Source organism: Nematostella vectensis, chromosome 4 (assembly GCF_932526225.1).
Source record: "Nematostella vectensis chromosome 4, jaNemVect1.1, whole genome shotgun sequence".
NCBI lineage: Eukaryota > Metazoa > Cnidaria > Anthozoa > Actiniaria > Edwardsiidae > Nematostella > Nematostella vectensis.
The window spans coordinates 4,162,709-4,184,208 of record NC_064037.1 but is presented as its reverse complement, the minus strand read 5'-3'; the positions used below and the strand labels follow the sequence as shown (position 1 = coordinate 4,184,208).

The window sequence follows — 21,500 nt, the reverse complement described above, 5'->3', positions numbered from 1 at the left end:
CCCTCCCCTCCCTTGTAACTGGGCCAAAATCCCCCCCTCTTCCTCCAGCTGAGGCCTTTCGGTTCTTTACGGCCTTCCGCAAAAGCAATTAGCTGCCATATCGATTGGGTAATCCGAATGAATCATTTCCTATTTTCTTCAGGCCGGGTTCGATCCAACTGATCCCATGCCAAGGTTTTTTTTTTTTTTTTTTTGTACTTTCAATTTTTTTTCCCTTTAGTGTGCCCTTGAATGACATTAGTTCCCAGTCTTTTATTGAAAAATGTAACGCCTGGCACATTCATGGGGTCACGGGCGCCATGATGATAAAACTGTGATCTTTGATCTTTTCTTCTTCGTACTACTGCTAAAATTGTTCTTTGATGATAGCATTTCTTCTAGCTGGTAAGTAGCTAAATACTTGACTTTGTATGTAATCACTATCCACTATCCTTTTTGGGACTTTCTTTTGGGAAACGAAGGAGAGACATTCAAATGTGTTCCCGACTCATTCCAAGCATAAACAACGTTCAACCTTTTCATTTGAGCTTGACAGGGTTTTGTGAGGGAGACAAGAGGTATATTGCTTGATTCTAACTTAATTGAGTTTGATATGGTACGTTAATGACACGATTTATGAGTTAAGAATGGCTATAGCATTTTCAGTGTTTTATTTCTCCGCATTTTTCTTAAACGCCGAATCGTTGTCAATAACGTGAAAAATAAATAAATAAGACGCTTTGTTCTACAGCATTGATTCATCTAAAATCTTTACAACTGTAAATAAAAGCGTCTATTTAAACCAAAGGATCTGTATTGTCAAATCATAGACAAATCATTTACATGCACGAACGTCAAACAGCCCCAACGGTCTGAATTAAATGAATTCTAAATTCTTGTGTGTCAGTCACGTTTCCAACCTTTGACCATAACACGCATGAAATAGAGGTCTTATTGTTACAGCAGTGTTTTTCCTTATCAATTTAAAAGTATCAGTACTTTCACACAAAATACATCAAGCCCAAGCAACCTGAAGATAAAGATGTAGTTATGACAGACTTTTACTTAGCACAAAACCATTATGAATAAATTATTGTATCCTTCTCATGATAGATTACTATAAACAAGATAATCTTTTATATATTTTAAGTCTCATGATCTTTAATATTTTTTTAAATAGATATGAATGAGGTACCATTCATGTGCTTGTCAATGTCATAATGTGTTTCTTGGGATGCTTTAGGATCCAACACATTCTTTTTACGGTACAGGGGTGTTACTAGAAAATATTGCTTGTGTGTGTGTGTGTGGGGGGGGGGGGGGGTAGGGAGAAAGCCTTTGTCTTCCATTGTATTTGCTGTGGGGTACTATTTTCTTCTTCATATGGAAAATCTTTCTTTATTGGTAAAACTCCGGGTCTTATTGGGGCTATGCATGTAAGTCTTCAAGCATGGCTTGGTATTTCTTGTAGGTTGATATAAGAAATATTAGGGTACCATTGACAGAAGTCACAAACGCCCCAATCATTCAGGCCAAAAGCATATAACAACAAGCTACATATCATTTTAGAGGCAAATATTTGTAGATTTTCTTTATAGAATAGTCCAATGTTTTAATGCATGTAATTTGAATAGTTATTCATCAAAGCTAAAAGTCACACACTTTTGTGGCTTATTAACCTTTTAGCTTAAAAGGTTTTAAATGCCAGCATTAGCGATGAAAAAAACTTGTTGGCTCGCTCTCTAAAGTTATATAACACTTGGTTTATAAGCTTCCTGGAGTGAGTGAACGTCTTGTATGTTTTGTTCTACCAGAAATCATCATGAATTTAATGTCGTTGTAAGGAATAAAACTTTTAAAATACCGTAATTATTTGATCAGGGGCGTAGCCAGGGGGGTGGACTAGGGGGCCCGCCCCCCCTCTTTGTACCCAAAAATATGTAATGTATGAGACATTATCTAAAATACAGGAGAAAATGCCTTGAAAGTCCCTTTTGGGCCCCCTCCTGTTAAAAACCCTGGCTACGCCACTGTTGATTAAGCCCCTTGGGCGTTTATTTTTTTTTTTTAGTGTTTAGAGGGGGCACTTATTGTGGAGGGGCGCTTATTTCATTTCTTAGAAAAATACCAGCTTCAGTAAACGGACTGAGACAAAACTTGCGCTTATATGAATAAAGAATATGAAGGAACAATAAGTGGGCCCGTGTTGTATATGAGCATGGGAATGCGAGCTGATTTTACAACGTTCAAGTGGTACATTTGTTGAGATTTGTTTAGAGGGGATAGGAGGGGGGCGCTCATTGCGGTATTCTTACCATAACGGCGCTTATTACGGTATTCTTACCATAACGGCGCTCATTACGGTATTCTTACCATAACGGCGCTTATTACGGTATTCTTACCATAACGGCACTCATTACGGTATTCTTACCATAACGGCGCTTATCACGGTTTTCTTACCATAACGGCGCTTATTACGGTATTCTTACCGTAACGGCGCTTATTACGGTATTCTTACCATAACGGGGCTTATTACGGTATTCTTACCATAACGGCGCTTATTACGGTACTCTTACCATAACGGCAGTGAGGGGTACCCCTCCCTATATAGGCGAGAGAGATGCGTCTGACCCAGGAGCGAGCTTCCCTCCCAGTAGCCTTTTCTGCGTGGAGTCTTTCTTCTTATTTCTTCGCCCTCACAGAAACGCTTGCTACGCAGGCTACTCTCCCAGCGGTTTTGGACTCGTTACCTTACTCGTCGGTTAGTGTAGCCTGCGTAGCAAGGGTTTCCGCGGAGTTTCAAACGATATTCCTCGCTCGCTCTCTATCCCCCTGCTGAAACTCCACAAAAACGCTTGCTAAGCAGGCTACGGTTAGTGCTGCCTTTTGAAAATTTTGCGACTTTGAAAAAAAAATATTATTTTGATGCCTAAAGTTGTTTTAAATATTTTTGGTTTAATCCGTCCAGGGAGAATCCCCCCTGGCAACCGTCCCCCCGGGCTAGTTAGCGCGAGGGAGACTATCCAGAGCGCGTCTGTGCGGATCTCTCACCGGAAATACCTTCAGCCCGTATCCCTAGTATTATATTCACACCTGGGGGGCAACTTTATACAAACCGATATTCGAGACCTTGTTGCCAAGCCAGCAATCGCGAGGAGGGATTTCGGAAAGCACGTTCCTTTTCCTGCAGGGAAATACTTAGTAGCGACTCAGTGGTTCGTAGCAAGTCTCTCGGACACCGGTATGTTGAGAATACAATCCTTTATTTTCGTAAAATCTGTTTTTCCGGTTATCCGGACCTTAGGATTTCAAGCATCGCTGCAACCGCAAAATATCACAGCCTAACCCTGATAAAACCATAGTTTGCGGTGCCAAAACCTAGCTCAAAGATGCTATAATAGCTCCAGCTCCTGCAAGCTGCTAGAGAAATGTTATCTGCCGCGGTATCTACTATAATGGATCACATTTTCCCACTGGCTTGCGCAACTAGCGGTAGATAGGATTCTTCTGACCAGCGTGATTTGCGATTCCCGATTTCGCAAATTTTTACCTACCGTTATAGTTAGTAGAGATCTCGTTTGCTTTGATGTCACCAAACCAGGATGCTTTCTTATGGAGAATAGAATAGCCGGTCCCGATTAATTTCTTTTTAATTTGGTTTCTTTGAATTTTTAATTCTTTTATCAGCCAACTCGGCATTTAGGGAAAACCCTACGTACTCACGTCTGCTCAGAACATCTGATAATCATCTTCTCTTTTAGACTAAGATCGTTTTCTTATCTCTAGAGCTGTAATCGGTAATGATGATTCTGAGATAGGTGTCGTTCTACAAGACATGTCTATGAAACTGAAACTCGATGGCTTACTAAAAAGTTCGCTCAAGCGCTGAAACGGTTTCGCGATGCAGCCATCTCGCGAAAGCGATAACGCCTTGATAGTTTTGAGGAAAAAAATCACTTATTTATTTAACTGTTTTCATACATCTGCAAAGGTGTGCACCCAACCTATTGCGATATTTCATTTGACATCAATTGGTATATAACATTTGTTAAAAAGACGTATAAATACACCCTATTCAGCCAATTATAAGGAACTTTCGAGACATAACACCGGTGCTGACACATTAAAAGGGAGTTACGTCTCCTCATGGTTCGAGATCAGGTGATTTGATCGTCTTTCATCTGCCTTGAGGCAGCTCAAAACAAGATGATTGAGACGAAAGACGGACGCTCTCCGATTACTTGTTTCTCTCTCCTGTGAGACGCTATGTCAAGGGTGTATGTTATTATTGTTGCATTATGATGTATAGAACATAAAATTATTTTTTACTGTTTAACAAGGACTGCTAAACACAGAATGTTTCATTAATCAAAGACATCATGTAGGATTGCTTGTATTTGTGAAATATCATGAAGGCCGGTGGTTTTAGCTGACAAGATCTATTTTCTTTGGGTTTATACGAGAGATTACCCTACAAATTTCACAATGCCATCTAAATGCTATTTTTGGAACAAAAAGAAATATCACATTGACCTTCATATTGACCATTCCTTGGGAAAAAAAGGAGGAGCGAATAGGCCTTCTGTGTGATACAATTTCTAATGATTTTTTGTGTTTTATTTTTTTTTCAGAACGGTGGCTGCGGACCACTCTTACCACTCGTTGACGCTTCGCGTCACGTGCATTCACCGGTAGCGCAACGCTAGAACTTGGTCACGCAGCGTTGTCACGTGCTGAAACTACGCTGCCACGTGCATTCCCCTGTAGCGCAACGCTAGAACTTGGTCACGCAGCATTGTCACGTGCCGAAGCTACGCTGCCACGTGATTGTCGCTGATTGTTGGTCACACGATCTCAGTGTCACGCGAGAGGAATGACGAACTACTTGCGTTACCTACGTAAGCTTCCCGCTTTCATCTACGGAACCCTGTGTATTTCCGCCATATTAGTATGGACCGCTATAGCGATCCTCACCCTCCCATTCTACTTCCTGTTCCGCGTTTTCAAATGGACGCAGGCGGCCGTGGTGTCGTACTATAAACTGGGGCTGATTTTGGCAAGCGAAGACGTGCCGTTCCTGCACGAGTCAGTGACGAATCGAAACTTTATCAATGGATTGTTCGTTATCAATGGTAAGCCTGACATCGACAAGTTACGGGCGTTGGTGATGGAGCGCGTGATATGCAACGCCGAGCCAAGCTACGCGCGGATGAAAAAGCGCGTCGTGAAAAAGTACGGCCGCTACGTCTGGCAGGATGAGGATGAATTCGACATCAGCAGGCACGTGAAATTCTACGATGGACCTTTCCCTTGTAATGAAGAAGAACTAAAGGCGATACTCGGCGAGCTATCTTCGGAGCCAATGCCCGAAGACATTTCACCCTGGATGTTCCAGGTGATGTCTTACAACACTAGCAAAGAGAAGTTTGCTATCTGCATCCGCATTCACCACGCGCTAGGTGACGGGTTTGCTTTGGTGGGGCTGATCGCGCGCCTGGTGGACCGGAAACCAGAGCTTCTCCGGGTACAAAAGCCTGTGCCCACCCCCTGTGAAAAGCAAAAGGGTCTGTGGAAGACACTGCTGACTGGGCCGCTTGCCCTGCTGAGCGTGGCGATCGCCTCGTCAACTAACAATCCACTGCTTGTCAAGAAGATGTCGGGAGAAAAGTGCTTTGCGTGGACTAAACCACTGGACCTCGCACTTGTCAAGGCTATCAAACTTCGTACAGGTAAGGACTGGATCACCGTAAGGGATGCGTTAACACATCTTTTAACCAAAGATAAAGACGCGGTTACATGTAAGGGCTACGTTTACACATGTTTTAACCCAAGGTAAAGACACGGTCACACGTGAGGGATGCGTTTACACATGTTTTAATCAAGTGTTAAGACACGGTCACATGTAAGGGCTACGTTTACACATGTTTTAATCAAGTGTTAAGACACGGTCACATGTAAGGGCTACGATTACACATGTTTTAACCCAAGGTAAAGACACGGTCACATGTAAGGGCTACGTTTACACATGTTTTAATCAAGTGTTTAGACGCGGTCACATGTAAGGGCTACGTTTACACATCTTTTAACCCAAGGAAAAGACGCGGTCACACGTGAGGGGTACGTTTACACATGTTTTAACCCAAGGTAAAGACACGGTTACACGTGAGGGATGCGTTTACACATGTTTTGCCAATCAATCATCAACCCTTTTGCAGCCCATAGGCTGGACTACAGGCCCGTCAGAAGGACACGAATGATATTCAGTACAATTTCAGCGAACCAATCACAATGAAGACAGAAATCTGCATGAAATGTGCAATTGGTAAAACAGCAGAGACAACAAAAAGCTGTAGGGACGGAACTCAAAATGTCTGTGAAAAGTTCATGTGGCTAATTATTTACACTTTGCGTTTTGTAAAATGACAGTTGTGCTACAGACCGTTACAGAGAGCTTTGAGGGGAGTAGATCCCCTCATATACGAGTGCTAGAAGAACCCCCTCACGTTTGCTTAAAAACCGAAATAAGACACGACATCGATAAACAATTTTAATAAGGAGTAGAAGAAAAGTTCTTATCTGTGAAAAATTTAAACAAAAAACAATTAAATATGTAGCAATGTGACTAAATGATTAATCACGTGATATTTTTAACATTGGAAATGTCTTTTCCGGTGGACAGCCTTTTAAATATTAGCTGTATATCAAACTTTGGCACCTCCCTTTAAAACACACACATAAAATATGACGTGAATCGTGGATATTTCGTCTTCAGGTACCACGGTGAACGACGTCCTCTCTGCCTGCCTTGCGGGCGCCCTAAGGAGATACCTGAAATCTGAAGGACTGGATGAGCCCGGCGACATGCAAATAGCGGTCAGCATCAACACGCGCTCCCCGCACAAGCTATCACGTGAAAGCATTCCTCTCGAAAACCACACCACGGGCATCCTGTGGTCTCTCCCTGTGGGCACCGATGACCCTGTGCAGCGGATTTACGAGACAAAAACCCGGATGGACGACATGAAGACGTCATCTGATTGGAAGATCTTCGGATTCATCTTCAACTATGTGGTGGGTAACCTGCCCGAGTTCCTGGGACGGTTCTCCTCCTACTCGCTGAGTCGGCACTGTTGCTTGATCCTGAGTAACGTTCCGGGGCCGCTCTCTTCCCTGGAGATGAGCGGAAACGAGGTTGAGACGGTGATCGCGTGGCCGCCACTCATGAGCGACACCAGCATGTCGGTGGCCGTGTTCAGCTACGCCGGCACACTGCGCATGTCTGTCATGACTGACAAGGCGGTGATGAGTGATCCGTCCATCCTCACCGAACACTTCATCGCCGAGTTCAACGAGATGCACCACAGGGTCATGGCGTCATGCGGACGATGACGTCACCATAACTCATGACGTCATTATCAATAAGGCGGTGATGAGCGACCCGTCCATCCTCACAGAACACTTCATCGCCGAGTCCGACGAGATGCACCACAGGGTCTGGGCGACATGCGGTAATGACGTCATCATATGACCGACAAGGTGACGTCAACGTTGAGGTCGTGCCTGATCATGACGTCAATTGGTTTGGACGATTGCGACATTTGATTCCATTATGAAGAAATTATGACGTCGTTAATTTGTTAAGGATCATGGGAAGGCGCAATAAGATGGCCGCAATGTATCGATTTAGAGGGTCAATGGAATGAACATATCAACAAATCAAGTGGGTTTTTTTGGTTTTGGTGAATGGCTGGCGCCGATCGCGCAGTTCATTTAACAAGATACACACACCTATTTAAAAACCTTATAAGCGCCAATGGCATTCCTGCTATCGGAAAATACGTGGGACTCGTCATATTTCTACTGAATGCAAAAATATGGATACATCATGTACTTTGTCATTATTCGTACAAATAATCATGCCCATTTTCACTTTTTTTATTTGTATGTCACAAAATGCAATTTATTTATTTATACCTCCCAATCATGGAAGCTATCGTTCAATCTACTGCTAACTGTTTAGTTGAATGCTGTGTACTGTGACTGCCCCTAAATCAAATTCAATGTTTGTAGTTGGCATGTCATAGAAGCGCAGAAAATCTTTACAGCGCATATTAATTTATCATTTAAGATATAACTAGATTTATTATATTCTTATTGATGAAATTAATATATAATCAATATTGATAATTTATTTTATTTTTCACTTTAGTGGATATATCGCTTTTCTAGAAAAAAATATTGCAATGCACAGGGCTGGAGTTGGAGAGGGAGGGCTCTTTTAAATCTAATTCAATGACGATTCAGCTTTGAATAAAACGCATGGTATTTTACTTGTCTGAGTTATTGTTTTCTCACGCACAGAGCAGTAGACAAGTATTCGTGGCGAAATAAAAATACTTTCCCATTCTAAATGTTTCATTGACATCTAACTGATGCAGTAGTCATCACAATATAGATTAAAACATTAATTATTAATTTTACTGATACTTATTTATATACTGTCCCTTGGTACAGAAATGTTCAATCAATTGAACCAAAACACCTTGCAGAACATTATCAAGGTTACCCCAAGCGGTCTATTTATCCCTGTTGATATTACAGCAAACTGCACACACACACACAAAATGAAAATGAAAATGAAAAATTGCCGTTTAAAAGCAATGTTTCTCGAGAATCACCATTTCAATCGTATAAATATGTTCCTGCGCCAGTACCGGTCAGCGGTACTTAGTTATGTTACGTTCACCAAATCCTTCTCTCTCTCTCCGCCATCTTGTTTTTGCTGTGTTACGATACTGGCTTTGGTTCTCTGTTGATTAAAGCGTTTCCAAGTTGTGTCCTAGTTTGTGGTCTTATTCAACTGGCGTGGTGGCAGCGGGATTTCGTCCCTTCGTCTCTTTCGCCAAAAAAATCACAGAATAGAACAGCAAACGCCGGTTCCATCTGAAGTACCAGACAAGACACCGACTGCAGCCTATGACTGTGACTCTTCCGCAGATGAAGATGACACTCCGGCCACCAAGAGGCTTCCGCCCCCAGCCCCACCAGATATACCGATAGCGATAACTGATCCACCTTCCCGGGATGTACCACCCCAAAGTGATGCCGACGCCTCTGAGACGAGAGCTATGGACTCCAGTCACTGTCCCTCCAATCTTCAAGATGATGACACATCCCCACCTAGGAGGTCTACCCGCGAGCGTCACCTTCCCTTACGTTATAGAGATGACGACTTTATCACTGACTTTAAATAGGGCTTAATGTATAAACTATGCTAGCAATTAGGCTTACTGTTATAGTCCTATCCTTTAATCAGTCCATCGTATTTACATTGTACGCCGTGAAAGACATTAGTTGTGTGATTTCTCTACAGTAGATAGTATAAGAGAGAAAGAAAGGAAGTCACGCCAGTACCGGTCAGCGGTACTTAGTTATGTTACGTTCACCAAATCCTTCTCTCTCTCTCCGCCATCTTGTTTTTGCTGTGTTACGATACTGGCTTTGGTTCTCTGTTGATTAAAGCGTTTCCAAGTTGTGTCCTAGTTTGTGGTCTTATTCAACTGGCGCTGTTCCTTTTACATTGTTTACCTTAATATTAATAGAAACAAATAGAGAGCTTGCTGTAACCGACGTCTAAGCCAAGACTGCGACTTCTTTGGTGAAGCCGAATAGGATGTTTATTTATCCTATGATACGTTCCATCATAGGACGTGTTCCTGATCATGACCAGTTCTCGTAGTCGTTCAGCAGAGCCGGATCCTCTGCTTCGAGAAAATCCTCGTAGAAGTGATCATCGCCATTAGCCATGTCACCTTCAAACTCATTCTCATCGTCATCATCATCTTCTTCGTCGAACTCTGGATAGAAGTCGCCTAAGAAGCAACAACGGAAAAAAAAGCGATGGATAAAATGTAAAATACAACAGCAACTGAATTCGTTTTTCGTGATTGTAAGACAGAATAATTGTTAATCATCTTTACAGTTGTTAGCTAATAAAAAAACAAGCACTGTTTGGAATAGAAATGAAAGGTGCCTAAAAAACTTTGTAGACCAAATGGCGTCCTGAAGGACTGAATAAAAGTACGAAAAGTTGGCATATTTTGCGACTATGTTTTGCTTCTCCATTTTAAATCCTCCTTCGCAAGAGCTAACTTACGCATGCCAAAGTAGGGGTCCCTGTCAGTCCTCAGCATCTCATTGGACAAGTCATCCATCAATATCTTGCAACCATGGCAACGTGTCTGTAGCGCATGCGCACACTCCTCAGTCACTTGTGTGCCTAGTAGAAAAAGACAGTTAAACAAACGAGTTCCGCGAAGGCTAGACCCGGCAACTTGTTGTTTTAACTATGTTTATATGCGCAGCGCATGTTTCCGTCTGAAGCACAATGTGGAAGGCCTCTGGGTAGCTTCTCGAGGTCGTGATTGCTTGAACTATTAGGGGACACGTTTCTGGGCAACGCTTGACATCCAATTGCAGCTTCTTATTAAGCCCAAGTGACGGAGCAAATACGTAGTATATGACTACCTCCCAGGACCATTGTCAGGTGCGGTGATATCATATGATTACCTCCCGGGACTATTGTCAGGTGTGGCCTAGTCGTGACACCATATGACTACCTCCCAGGACTATTGTCAGGTGTGGCCTGGTGGTGGAAGGAGATGATTACCTCCCAGGACCATTGTTAGGCGTGGCCTGATGGTGGTAGCATATGACTACCTCCCAGGACTATTGTCAGGCATGGCCTGGTGGTGGTAGCATATGACTTCCTCCCAGGACTATTGTCAGGTGTGGCCTGGTGGTGGTAACATATGACTACCTCCCAGGACCATTGTTAGGCATGGCCTGGTGGTGGTAACATTGGACTACCTCCCAGGACCATTGTCAGGCGTGGCCTGGTGGGGGTAGCATATGACTACCTCCCAGGACCATTGTCAGGCATGGCCTGGTGGTGGTAACATATGACTACCTCCCAGGACCATTGTCAGGCGTGGCCTGGTGGGGGTAGCATATGACTAACTCTCAAGACCATTGTTAGGCATGGCCTGGTGGGGGTAGCATATGACTACCTCCCAGGACCATTGTTAGGCGTGGCCTGGTGGTGGAAGGAGATGATTACCTCTCAGGACCATTGTTAGGCATGGCCTGGTGGGGGTAGCATATGACTACCTCGCGGGACCATTGTTAGGCGTGGCCTGGTGGTGGTAGCATGTGTGCTTCTTACCTCCCAGGACTATTGTCAGCCGTGGCCTGGTGGTAGTTACTGAGCCATAGTATGTCATGATGTGCTCAGTGCACATATCTGTGATATTTAAACATCCGCTTAAGTCTAAATGCTCAAGGTCCTTAAAAAAACGAAGCGTACACTTGACACCTGTGACACAATAGGAAAATGCTATTTAGATAGTAACACAATAATTAGGTAGCTCAATTTACATCGCGATAAAAATCTCACACAACCATAATAATCGTCATCATCATGATAATGAGGCAAAATCTGCCAATGGGAACTGTAATCAAACTGTAACTTATTCTCAAAACACAAGGAATGCAACAGTCTGCAAGCCACTCTTGGATGCTATTTTATCATAGGAAATCAAAAGTGTTTGTAAGGATTGCTACATGCTATTTTCTGTGCTTAGGGTTTGGGATTTGTAAAAGATGTTTTCTAGCTAGCCTACCTTCATCAGTGAACCCAGGGCAAGCTCTAACGATAAATGTTTGGAGATTGATATTTTGTCCAAGATGATTGATGAAGTCATGTGTTACCTAAGGAACAAATAATTTCATAATAAAACATGTGTGGATTATGCATCTCAATCTTGTATAGGTACTGTACAAGATGGCTTGATTGGTGTTTCTTACCTCGTCTAGGTAGCTGATAACAAGTTTCTTCAGTTGGAAGCAGGGTGCAAGAGATTGTAGGCCAGCATCAGTGATGGCTGGCCCACAAGCCTCTATGTTAAGAGAACTACAAAGTATGGATACACTATGTATTAGTCTAAAGGCCATATGTACAGTAGAGATATTAGGCCTGAAAATCAAAGAATCTTAGCTTCAATTTTCAAAAAACTCAATGTTTGAAGTCATTTATAACAGTTTGTGAAATGCACTGTAAAATACTATAAAACGAATTGGAAAAAAAACTCTTACGTCAGGCAGATGCAGGATTGTCCAAGAGCAAATAGGAATTCATCAGAAACAGCAGCACACTGTGAAATGTTTAGTTCTCGCTGTACAAGATATAATAAAATAAATGTTAGAATACATGATCATTAAGCTCCCACTCACATAATACATGTACCAACTATACCGGAGAGATCTAACTATCCTAACTAAGAGACCTAATCACCTCACCTAGCACAAAACTACTCAAAATGCTATTACCAAAATAATACCATGATCAACTCAGATTCTTTTGTTTTCTGAGGGACGATTACTAACGAAATTCCCTCGAAAACAATAGATAGTTCTAAATTTCCCTCATCCATTAATGATGCGGGAAATTTAGTTTCTAAATGCATTAATAATGAGGACAATTTAGAAAAAGACAAAAGAATCTTTTGTCTTCTAAATTTTCCTCTACATCAGTGCATGAGCTAAATTTAGAACCAAGATGCTTCCACCAGGGAAACAAATAGAAGGCAGCATCCTGATTGGTGCAGGAATAGATCCCGCGCCAAGAGACCAGAGTATTTGATCTTGTGATGCTTAAACAACGTTAGACTAGATCCATGTGGGATGATTTTGATTGCTGTACGAGTGCGTGCTAATGACATCAAAGAACTAAACTGTAGATATATAGAGCAACTATGTAAATCGACTATGTTTGATTTGACGAGAATTGTTCGTGAAAATGTGGTGGTCTCTAGAGGGATAAAAAGAGCAATGCGTATGCAATGCCCTGATCCAATGAACAGTGTTTGCTCATCCAACCTGATATTACTTGTAGTTGCGAGTTAATTTCTTCGGTGATCATGCTATTACAAAGTTATAGCATGGCATCTTGGGGAATTTAGTGACTAAATGTCCCCTCAACCTTGGGACTTCAACTAATCATCCCTTGATTGCGGGGACATTTAATCACTAAATTCCCCTGGTGCCAAGCTATAACTTATAAGCATGTACTCTTATGGCTAACATGCATTTTACATGTTCTCAAAACATAAAAACGTTTAAAATAAGAAAAGCTTACAAAAAAAAGACTACATCTGTTGGCACTCTTATCAGGTTAAAGTGTTGTCTTGAAGCGTATCCACAAGATTACACACATTACAAACATTAATGACGGAAATCCTACCAGTCTCTTGAGATTCTCAATGCTTCTCAGTCCATGAATGGTTACTTAACACAATAAGAAAATCACAGTAAATAACTGTGCATTATATGCCCATTACAATATGGTAGATGAGTAAGTGCAATAATAGTGGAGCCCCATACCTAAGAAAAAGTGGTATATAAGAAAAATATGGTAACAAATATTGGTAACCCATCGACTCGAGTTTTGGTGATGCGTTGTCTGTCCGTCCGTCCCCAAAAAGCATCATATGACAACCAAACTTGGCAGGTGTCAGGTATGTGTCAAGGGAGGTGCAAAACTGTGGTCACATGATTTGTGACATCATCGATGACATCACTAGAAGCAAAAATATGCTGACGTCATCAAAATATAATAAGAAAATATAATAAAAAACTTAGTATTACAACCAAACTTGGTAGGTGTCATGTATGTTTCAAGTGGGGTGCAATAAGATGGTCATCGAAGTCATCAATGACTACCCTGACACCAAAACATCGTATGACAGTTAAACTTGTTATGTGTGTTTTATATGGGGGGAAGGGGGTTTAACAAATTGGGTGCGTGATCTGTGAAATCATTGAAATCGTCAAAAACAGAAATATAATAATATTTAAAATTTCTTAAATTATTTAGTGATAATAAAGCAAAGATTTGGTCATTTGGAGCTCCATATATCAATGCCTAAATCTATATAGGGTAGATACATAATGGCAGTAAGTAAAGCACTGTTGCTAAAAGCTACTGGTGTCTTCCCACAACTTGTTATGTCATTGACAGCTCATCATGGGCAAGAAGTATTTCTTATATGTATTGCATATAAAAACGTGGACCATATGTTTGAAAATGGTGATATCTTATATCTTTTAATAAAACACGATTGATTGATTGAAAACATAAAAAAAAAGATGAAGTAAGCAGAGAAAGGAAGGTGGGAGATAAAGTAACCATTCCTTCTCATTTTCATCTGTTTGTATTTCCTTCAGGTTGATTTTCCAAATACCTCTTTTCCTTTGTTAGTCACTGACATTTTTTTAATCCTTTTTCCAAGGGAGCTTACCAGTTTTAGGTGGTTGCACAAATGTGAGGGCCTCAATATTGCTACAGTTCTGAAAGGAAAAAAATATAAAAGAGAAAAAAAAAATGGTGACGCAATGTATTTAAGTAGAGGGGTTTAAAATGTATGATGATGAAGGGGGGAACTTGTATGAAAAAGCCATTATTCTTATTCAGCGGCATAAAATGGCTGCTTGACATTACTTTTGTGACATCAATTAAAGTGAATACCGTACCTGTGTCAGTTCAAGGAATCCAGCATCTGTCAGTGAAAAACACTCTGAGATATTTATTATTTTCAGGTTTTGGCATCTCATTCCAACATATTTCAATCCTACATCAGTGATCTGTGAGGCGAGATGTTACAAGATGTTAGAAATTTATCTGTATTACTGCCAGCACCTTTCATCCTCAATATCTAACTAATGTATGTTAAGTTGTACTCAAAAGTCATGATCACACTTCTGACTTACCCTTGCACACTCCCGTAGGTTAAGGCTTTCCATACTTGCAGGGAGCATAAAGAAGCACTGAAAATGTGCAAATAAAGGTGAATGTGTACATGCATGGTTGGTGAAAGCACCCCCTGTTTGTATATAAGTAACCAGTAGGGGGCATGTGCCTCACTCATACAAAGAAGTGTAACAATTTCAGCCTGCCAAGCCTTGTTTTTAATGTTATTTTCATTACAGCGCGACCAAGAGACCATGAGCACAGGAAATATGTATGGAATGTTTGTTTCGACCAATCACTCGCGAGATATTCAAACAGTCAACTAGAAACATGTCTCAACAAATCTCAGTGTCTGAATTCTCGAGTCTGATTAGTCAGAAGACAATTAACATTCCACACATATTTTAGGTGTTCACGGTTTAACTGGTTGCGCTGTAACACAAAATATTCATTCAGTTCTGGTAATACTATATATGAAAAAACAACAAAGGTTTGTGTCATATTTAAAGGATAGGGGTTAGTTTTTTAGAATAGTAACAAGTTTCCCCAGTAAGAACGCATTAAATTTGATGAGCTATCTGTCACCCAAAACAAAACTTTCTTTAGGACAATTTTTTAAATTCTACTAGATCCATACTCCTTGCTAATATCAACAATTTTGCACTCTTTCTTCTTGGGGGATCAAGTCAATAAGGTGATATTGCATTATTGCCTTCTCCTTTAATTACTAACCAGACAACACATACCTGTCCAGTGATCCTTTTACTTTCAGAAATATCCACATGCTTAAGACACTGACACTGCTTAAACAACCACCAGAAACTGCAAGCAATTAATACAAATGTATGGACAACTGTTTAACATGCTTAAGAGACTAACACTGCTTCAAGCAACCACCAGAAACTGCAAGCAATGAATACAAATGTATGGACAACAATTTTTTATGAAGTACATAACAAACAGTTCAAGCATGACGTACCCCTTCTCTCCTGCTTTATAACATCTCCGGATTTTTATAGTCTGTATAAAATAGAAGATGAAAGCTTGTTTATAGAACATTGTTTGGCAGAGAAAAAAGACAAAAGTAACATTCGCACCCCCCCCCCCCCCCCCAAATGGTGAAAAGTCCACTTTCGGTTCGCAAGAAACATGCTATTTGTAGACAAAACTATAAAGCATGAGCAAATTAGATAAAAATAGATAGATCAATCTGGTATGTCATAAATCTATCAACCTTTTTGTAGCCAAATCTGATAAAAAAAACGGGGAATAAAAATGGCATAAGAAATCTCTTTTTTCTTTTGGGAGTGGTAAGATTTTTATAAGAAAACTCCTGCCTACCCACCCTCCACCATGGAAAAATTAGGTCCACTTTTTCTGATTTTGCATCCCCCCCCCCAAGAAAAATCCTGGGTACGGGGGCCTGGTGTGTGGTGTACATGCCCTGGTATACGCTCAATATATGGCATACATACATATGGTCAAAAAAGAAACGTTTTTAGAGGGGTTTACCTCCAGAAGAGTGCACTTCTGTGAAAGTGATTTCAGCGAAGATGTTGAGACCTCTACCCCAGTAAGGTCAACAAATTTTAGGTTTCTACAATGTCTGGCAATGCAGTGCACTGCAAAGTCTGTGAGAAGACTAGCAGAGGCAGAGAGGTCCAAGGAAACCAAGCTAGCTGTCCCTCTTCTAAGTACTCCTAGAAATATATCGTCTGTAAGGCCACCATTACGCAGGCAGAAGATATGGTTGAATTGAAGGTGGCGCACTGAATTCCAGGATTTGGCAGCAAGTGTTCTCCATCGCCGACAAACTGAAACAGGTTTTAATTGTTTGATAATATTATGAATGATAAATAACTCAAGGGTTCACTTTTTTATATGGTTAATAGAATAAGGTATCTAACTTTCAAAAGCAAGAACTCTGTTGAACAGGCATGGGAAAGTCAACAGAAAAGTCGTCTTTAGCTAGTCATCATGAACAGAATAACATCAAGAAGCTTATTTCAACAACTTTGGTGTAGATTTGACTGATCCTTAGAGACCTCTGCCTAAGCCCTGCTATCAGTATATACTGTGTGGTTAATATTTGAGCACATGTATCATTGTCACGAGGGCTTCTTGCATGTATTTGTGCCTAGACTGATAATGCTAGGGAGCTCCATATTCTGACGGCATTACCTCTTTCAATGATCACTCTGTCCTTCATTCCAAGAAATGAAAATATGTACAGCAACATGTCATCATTTAAATTGTTCACAGTCACACTGCAAATAAATGAAAACATGTGAAAAATTACTTATAGTTCACCAGATACTGTGACAATTTTTAACAAAAATTTAGTGTCTTTCTGCAAAACAAATAGGGTGAGTTGGGGGCGTTCTCTTATCCGCCAGCTCACCCAAAAGCACTAAGGTAACCTGGGTCTCCTGTGTAGTAGGAAAGTGAGAAAACTGAACCCTATAAAATGATGGATTCAAATAGACAAAGTAAGAGAGATGGGTTTTGATTGTAGATTAAAAAGATGGACCATTGAACAAACAGTACTATACTTGCCATTTTTCCTCAGTTTTCTCAAACTGTTTCACTGCATCCTGTGGAAGTAAAAGTGAGACGTCAAGCTAGTATAAGTGCAACAGTAATTTGTGGGGGGAATTCAGCAAATAAAGTCACCTGAAGTAAAACATCACTGTTGCTGTGTTGCCCTCCTGTCCACAAAGACAATATGAAATCATGAGTAACTGTGAGTCAGTTTATTGGATAAAATTGAGCTTGTACCTTTTCGTTTTCTTGTTGGTTGGTCTATAAACATCACCCTGGCAACAGACAATGTTGACTGAATATCTTATCAAGTGGCAACAATCCCATTTAATGATATATGTTTATGACAGAAAACTGTTTTCTAAAACTTTAATGTGAGCTGTTAGTAAATGAAGTTTGTAGTCATATGTTCGATAATAATAATAATAATAATAATAATAATAATAATAATAATAATAATAATAATAATAATAATAATAATAATAATAATAATAATAATAATAATAATAATAATATTGTTTATTGATGCCTCTAGCAGTTATTAGAGCTGAATTACAGGCAATTTGCGCATTTAGAGTTACAAAATTTTTTAATCTATCGGTGCTTACAATCATTGGGTGGGAATTTCTTCCAGACCTCAGACACATGTTATATAATCTTAATCTGTAATTCATTTGGTGTTTGGCTAACTTATTCTCACTGTGATTCCAGAAACCAGAAGACTGCACACAAAAAAAACTGATTGCTCAAAGAAATTTGAGTGACTATGGTGCCTCAATCTACAAAAAGTCTGAAATTCATGTATTGTTGTGATAAAAAAAATCTAAGTGCAAAAAATTGCTATTTTAAATGTTTGCAAACTGGATCACTATTCGGTACAATCTACATACCTCCCATCCAGGGTTCTCTCTTCATCTGATGAGTTTATTGCTCTTTCTGCCTCAAATCTATTACTAAAGGTTACGAATCCAAACCTGTATGGGAAGCAAGCCCAGGTTAACAAGCAATCATATGTCAAAAGCAAATTGAATGAAAGTTTCAAGCCATTCATAGTAGTGAGACATTTGGAACTATTATTTTGTTATCCACAAAAACAGTCACTTCTTTTCTGAAGAGATCAAGGAGAGATCCAAATAAAAACACCTTATTATATCAGAATGGGCAGTTACCTTTCTGGTTTTACTGGAGACATTACATTTATTCATACCTGCCAACCCCCAGACTTAAAAAAACGGGAGATTTTTTAGGGGGGAGGGGGTACTCTTCTTGTTGTTGAGTACCCTGTGGTGAAGTGAAAGACAAAAAAAAAATGAAATCGAAATTTTCGAGATCCCCCCCCCCCCCGAGAACTTTGGAGAACTTTTGGGAAATTAATAAGGACATGCTACTCTGTCATTTAAGGGCACAATCACTTGAAGTGCAATAACTTTTTGGTAAAACACTAAATTGACTCGGCTAATGGTTCGATGTTAAGAACATCAATTTCAACCACTTTTTGAGAGGCCAGCGTTTTAATTCCATCGTATCCTGACCGCAGAGTGCCTAAAAATTCTCTTTGAAGAGCCTTGAAGTTTGTGGCTGGCATGATTTACAACTCCAAAGGTAATTAATTATCTATCTAAAGCACAAAAATGGTGACTCTCCCATAAAATGGTGACGCAAAATTGAATGCCCTCCCCCAAACAAAAAAATCTCAAAAAAGCGTATTCTTAACTTTCTTCAAAATTATACTCTAGTCGTGCAATGCTCTAGCTACACGGCACGGTTTTTCAGGAGCACCAGCAAATTTTATAACCATATGGAGCACTCTTTTCTGAGCCGTGCAGTGTTACAAAAATAGTAAGGGATGAGGCACTTTGTTAAGAAAAGAAAATATATGCTTTATATTTTTTTAACAAGGATATGGCGTGAATGTCGCTGCTTTCAGCATAATTGTGGGGAGAAAGAATCTGTGTTTGAGGTGGGGAGGGGGCACTGACTTATTTAGGAGCAGTGTTGATTTAAAGCCCATATTCCAGGGATATAAATAAATTTGTAAAGGGTGGGCATGCTCTCCCATGAAAATTTTGCCATTTTCAAACATTAAAAATGCTAATTATTGCTAAAACCACATGGTGGAAAAACATGAAATAACGCTTGAAATAAGACGGAAAAGGCGGAAAATTTCTACTTAGTGAGTGGTAGCAAACAAAATATCAAATACATACATAGCGCAAGGATGATCATGAAAAAATATCTTAAAAAGCCAAAATCTGGGTAATTGCATTTCGGCCTCACGTTATTTGTGTTTTGAAAATCATTCCGGAATACAAGGAACCATTGTAAGAAATCGAGTCTTCTATCTCGAATTGCACAAGTTTTTCCGTCATTTTCCAGGTTTTTCCGTCATGTCTGCTCCTAAATATAAAACAGCGTCATTAGCTCCTTCCCACCAGAATTCTTATTTTTTTGATACCGCCAATGAAAAGATAGTGGGCAGGTAGGGGAGAGGAGAACTTTGACATGAATGGAAATTTGTTAATTCATTGATGGAAATTATCAAAACCAAACTGCAATAGACAAAAAGAGAAAAAAAAAATAATAGCAACACGTCTGGGGTTCTCCTTAGAAAAATTTTGAGATTCCAGACTTTAAGGTGGCTTGGAAATTGATCAGAATACCTGTTAAAAAAATAAGGGCCTCTCCTAATCCTTGTATTAAAATTTGAGACCCTCCCCCAAATCGGAGCTAAAAAAAATCGCAACCCTCCCCCTAAAAAAAAACAGCCATCCCCCCGTTAAATAATGACCCTTCCCTTACAAACTCGCCCTCCAAAGTATGAGCCAATTTCTCAAAAGTTCGCGCGAAAATTGTCTAACTTGATTGGTCGATATCTACAAGAATTTCGGTATTGCGGTAGTCCTGTGTTGTGCAAGAAACGCCTGGAAAAGGCTGCTCATTGACTATTTAGTTCGAAAAAACTGAAAACGCCATAACTTGAATTACAAACTATATGATTTGCAGAACTTTGTGGCTAAAATCCAACTTCTACTTAAAAAACAACTCGACTGATTAAAATTTGGTCATAAACTGGGAGATTTAAGGTAAAACCGGGAGACCGGGAGATTTGGTAAAAAACCATGAGTCTCCCGGCAAAACCGGGAGAGTTGGCAGGTATGTTTTTGTGTGTGCGTTCAATAATAGATAACCTTATTCTCCCATAATTGATACTGGTACCTTAATTAATTTAAAATAAATTGACATGATTGATATTTGATTATCACTTGTCATCAATAGTAAACATGGTGCTGTAACTTACCCTTTTGAACGTTTCTTTACTCGATCCATGATAATTTGGGCATATACCACATCACCAAAATACCCAAAGAAATCCTTTAGCTCTCTTGCTCTGACCTTAAACCCAATATTTCCCACGAAAACCTTGCATTTATTGCTAACGACTTTATACTTGCTGATATCCTTGGAAACCTCTCCGACCAAATCGATAGGCAATGCTGCAACATTGTTCGATATTTCTCTTGCTTTGTTTTTACTGCTATTGCCATTTTGCTGGTCATTTTCATGCGAAGATATTTCTAGAGCGCCAAGAAGTCCATGTGCACCAATTTGCAAATGTAGCGTTCTCAAATTTTCCACAAGTTTTGAAGTATTTCGACTCATTTTGTGTACAAATTAATAATTCACATGCTAGAAATATTCATCTAAGGCTTTGTTTTACACAAATAAACCTTGCCATGCCTTTGGCGTATTCTTCACCTTTTTGGTTTCTCATGCTTTGGTGAGATAACATGCCCCACGTGAGCCGCCATTTTGCGGCGGGGGACTGGAAGCAATCAAATTTTTCCGCCACAGGAATCCCCACGAATCGATAAAACGTAATTCTAGTCGGGGCAATCAAAAATTCCTGTAAGACCCACCTTCTAAACTAGTAAGGGATTGAAAACTAGTCAATAATCGTGAGCGAACCAAGAAGAGTTTGTGGAAGCGGGAGGGGGGGCGGAATAGGTATCGAATATCACTGTTTTGTTTTGTTGGGGGATCAGGACCCGCTCTTGAGGAACTGATTCCCTCGTCCCTGGTTTTGTTCATCCTTTGGGAAAGTTAAAAGAGCCTAATATCAGCCAAAAAACACCCGGAGAACCTTGATGTTGAGAATAATATCAAAATCTACACA

At 40.2% G+C, this 21,500-nt stretch overlaps 2 protein-coding genes across 2 annotated transcripts; one reads left to right on the top strand and one right to left on the bottom strand.

The window, feature by feature from the left end:
• Nucleotides 1-233: 233 nt before the first annotated feature.
• LOC5513086 (putative diacyglycerol O-acyltransferase MT1809) lies at nucleotides 234-8,309 on the top strand. The gene is made up of 3 exons (XM_001633329.3): nucleotides 234-384; nucleotides 4,611-5,708; nucleotides 6,752-8,309. Exons 2-3 carry the CDS (start codon nucleotides 4,853-4,855, stop codon nucleotides 7,366-7,368), a joined length of 1,473 nt encoding a protein of 490 aa, XP_001633379.2. The 5' UTR covers nucleotides 234-384; nucleotides 4,611-4,852; the 3' UTR covers nucleotides 7,369-8,309.
• A 1,249-nt stretch (nucleotides 8,310-9,558) lies between these two features.
• Nucleotides 9,559-21,379, bottom strand: LOC5513124 (F-box/LRR-repeat protein 2-like). The gene is made up of 19 exons (XM_048727186.1): nucleotides 20,625-21,379; nucleotides 18,217-18,300; nucleotides 17,564-17,601; nucleotides 17,459-17,493; nucleotides 17,342-17,379; nucleotides 16,967-17,052; nucleotides 16,298-16,599; nucleotides 15,765-15,805; nucleotides 15,532-15,607; nucleotides 14,806-14,862; nucleotides 14,569-14,679; nucleotides 14,337-14,385; nucleotides 13,280-13,323; nucleotides 12,133-12,212; nucleotides 11,845-11,950; nucleotides 11,661-11,748; nucleotides 11,204-11,353; nucleotides 10,136-10,258; nucleotides 9,559-9,851 (listed from the first exon to the last, which is right to left on the bottom strand). Exons 1-19 carry the CDS (start codon nucleotides 20,984-20,986, stop codon nucleotides 9,700-9,702), a joined length of 2,022 nt encoding a protein of 673 aa, XP_048583143.1. The 5' UTR covers nucleotides 20,987-21,379; the 3' UTR covers nucleotides 9,559-9,699.
• Between the last annotated feature and the right edge of the window lie 121 nt (nucleotides 21,380-21,500).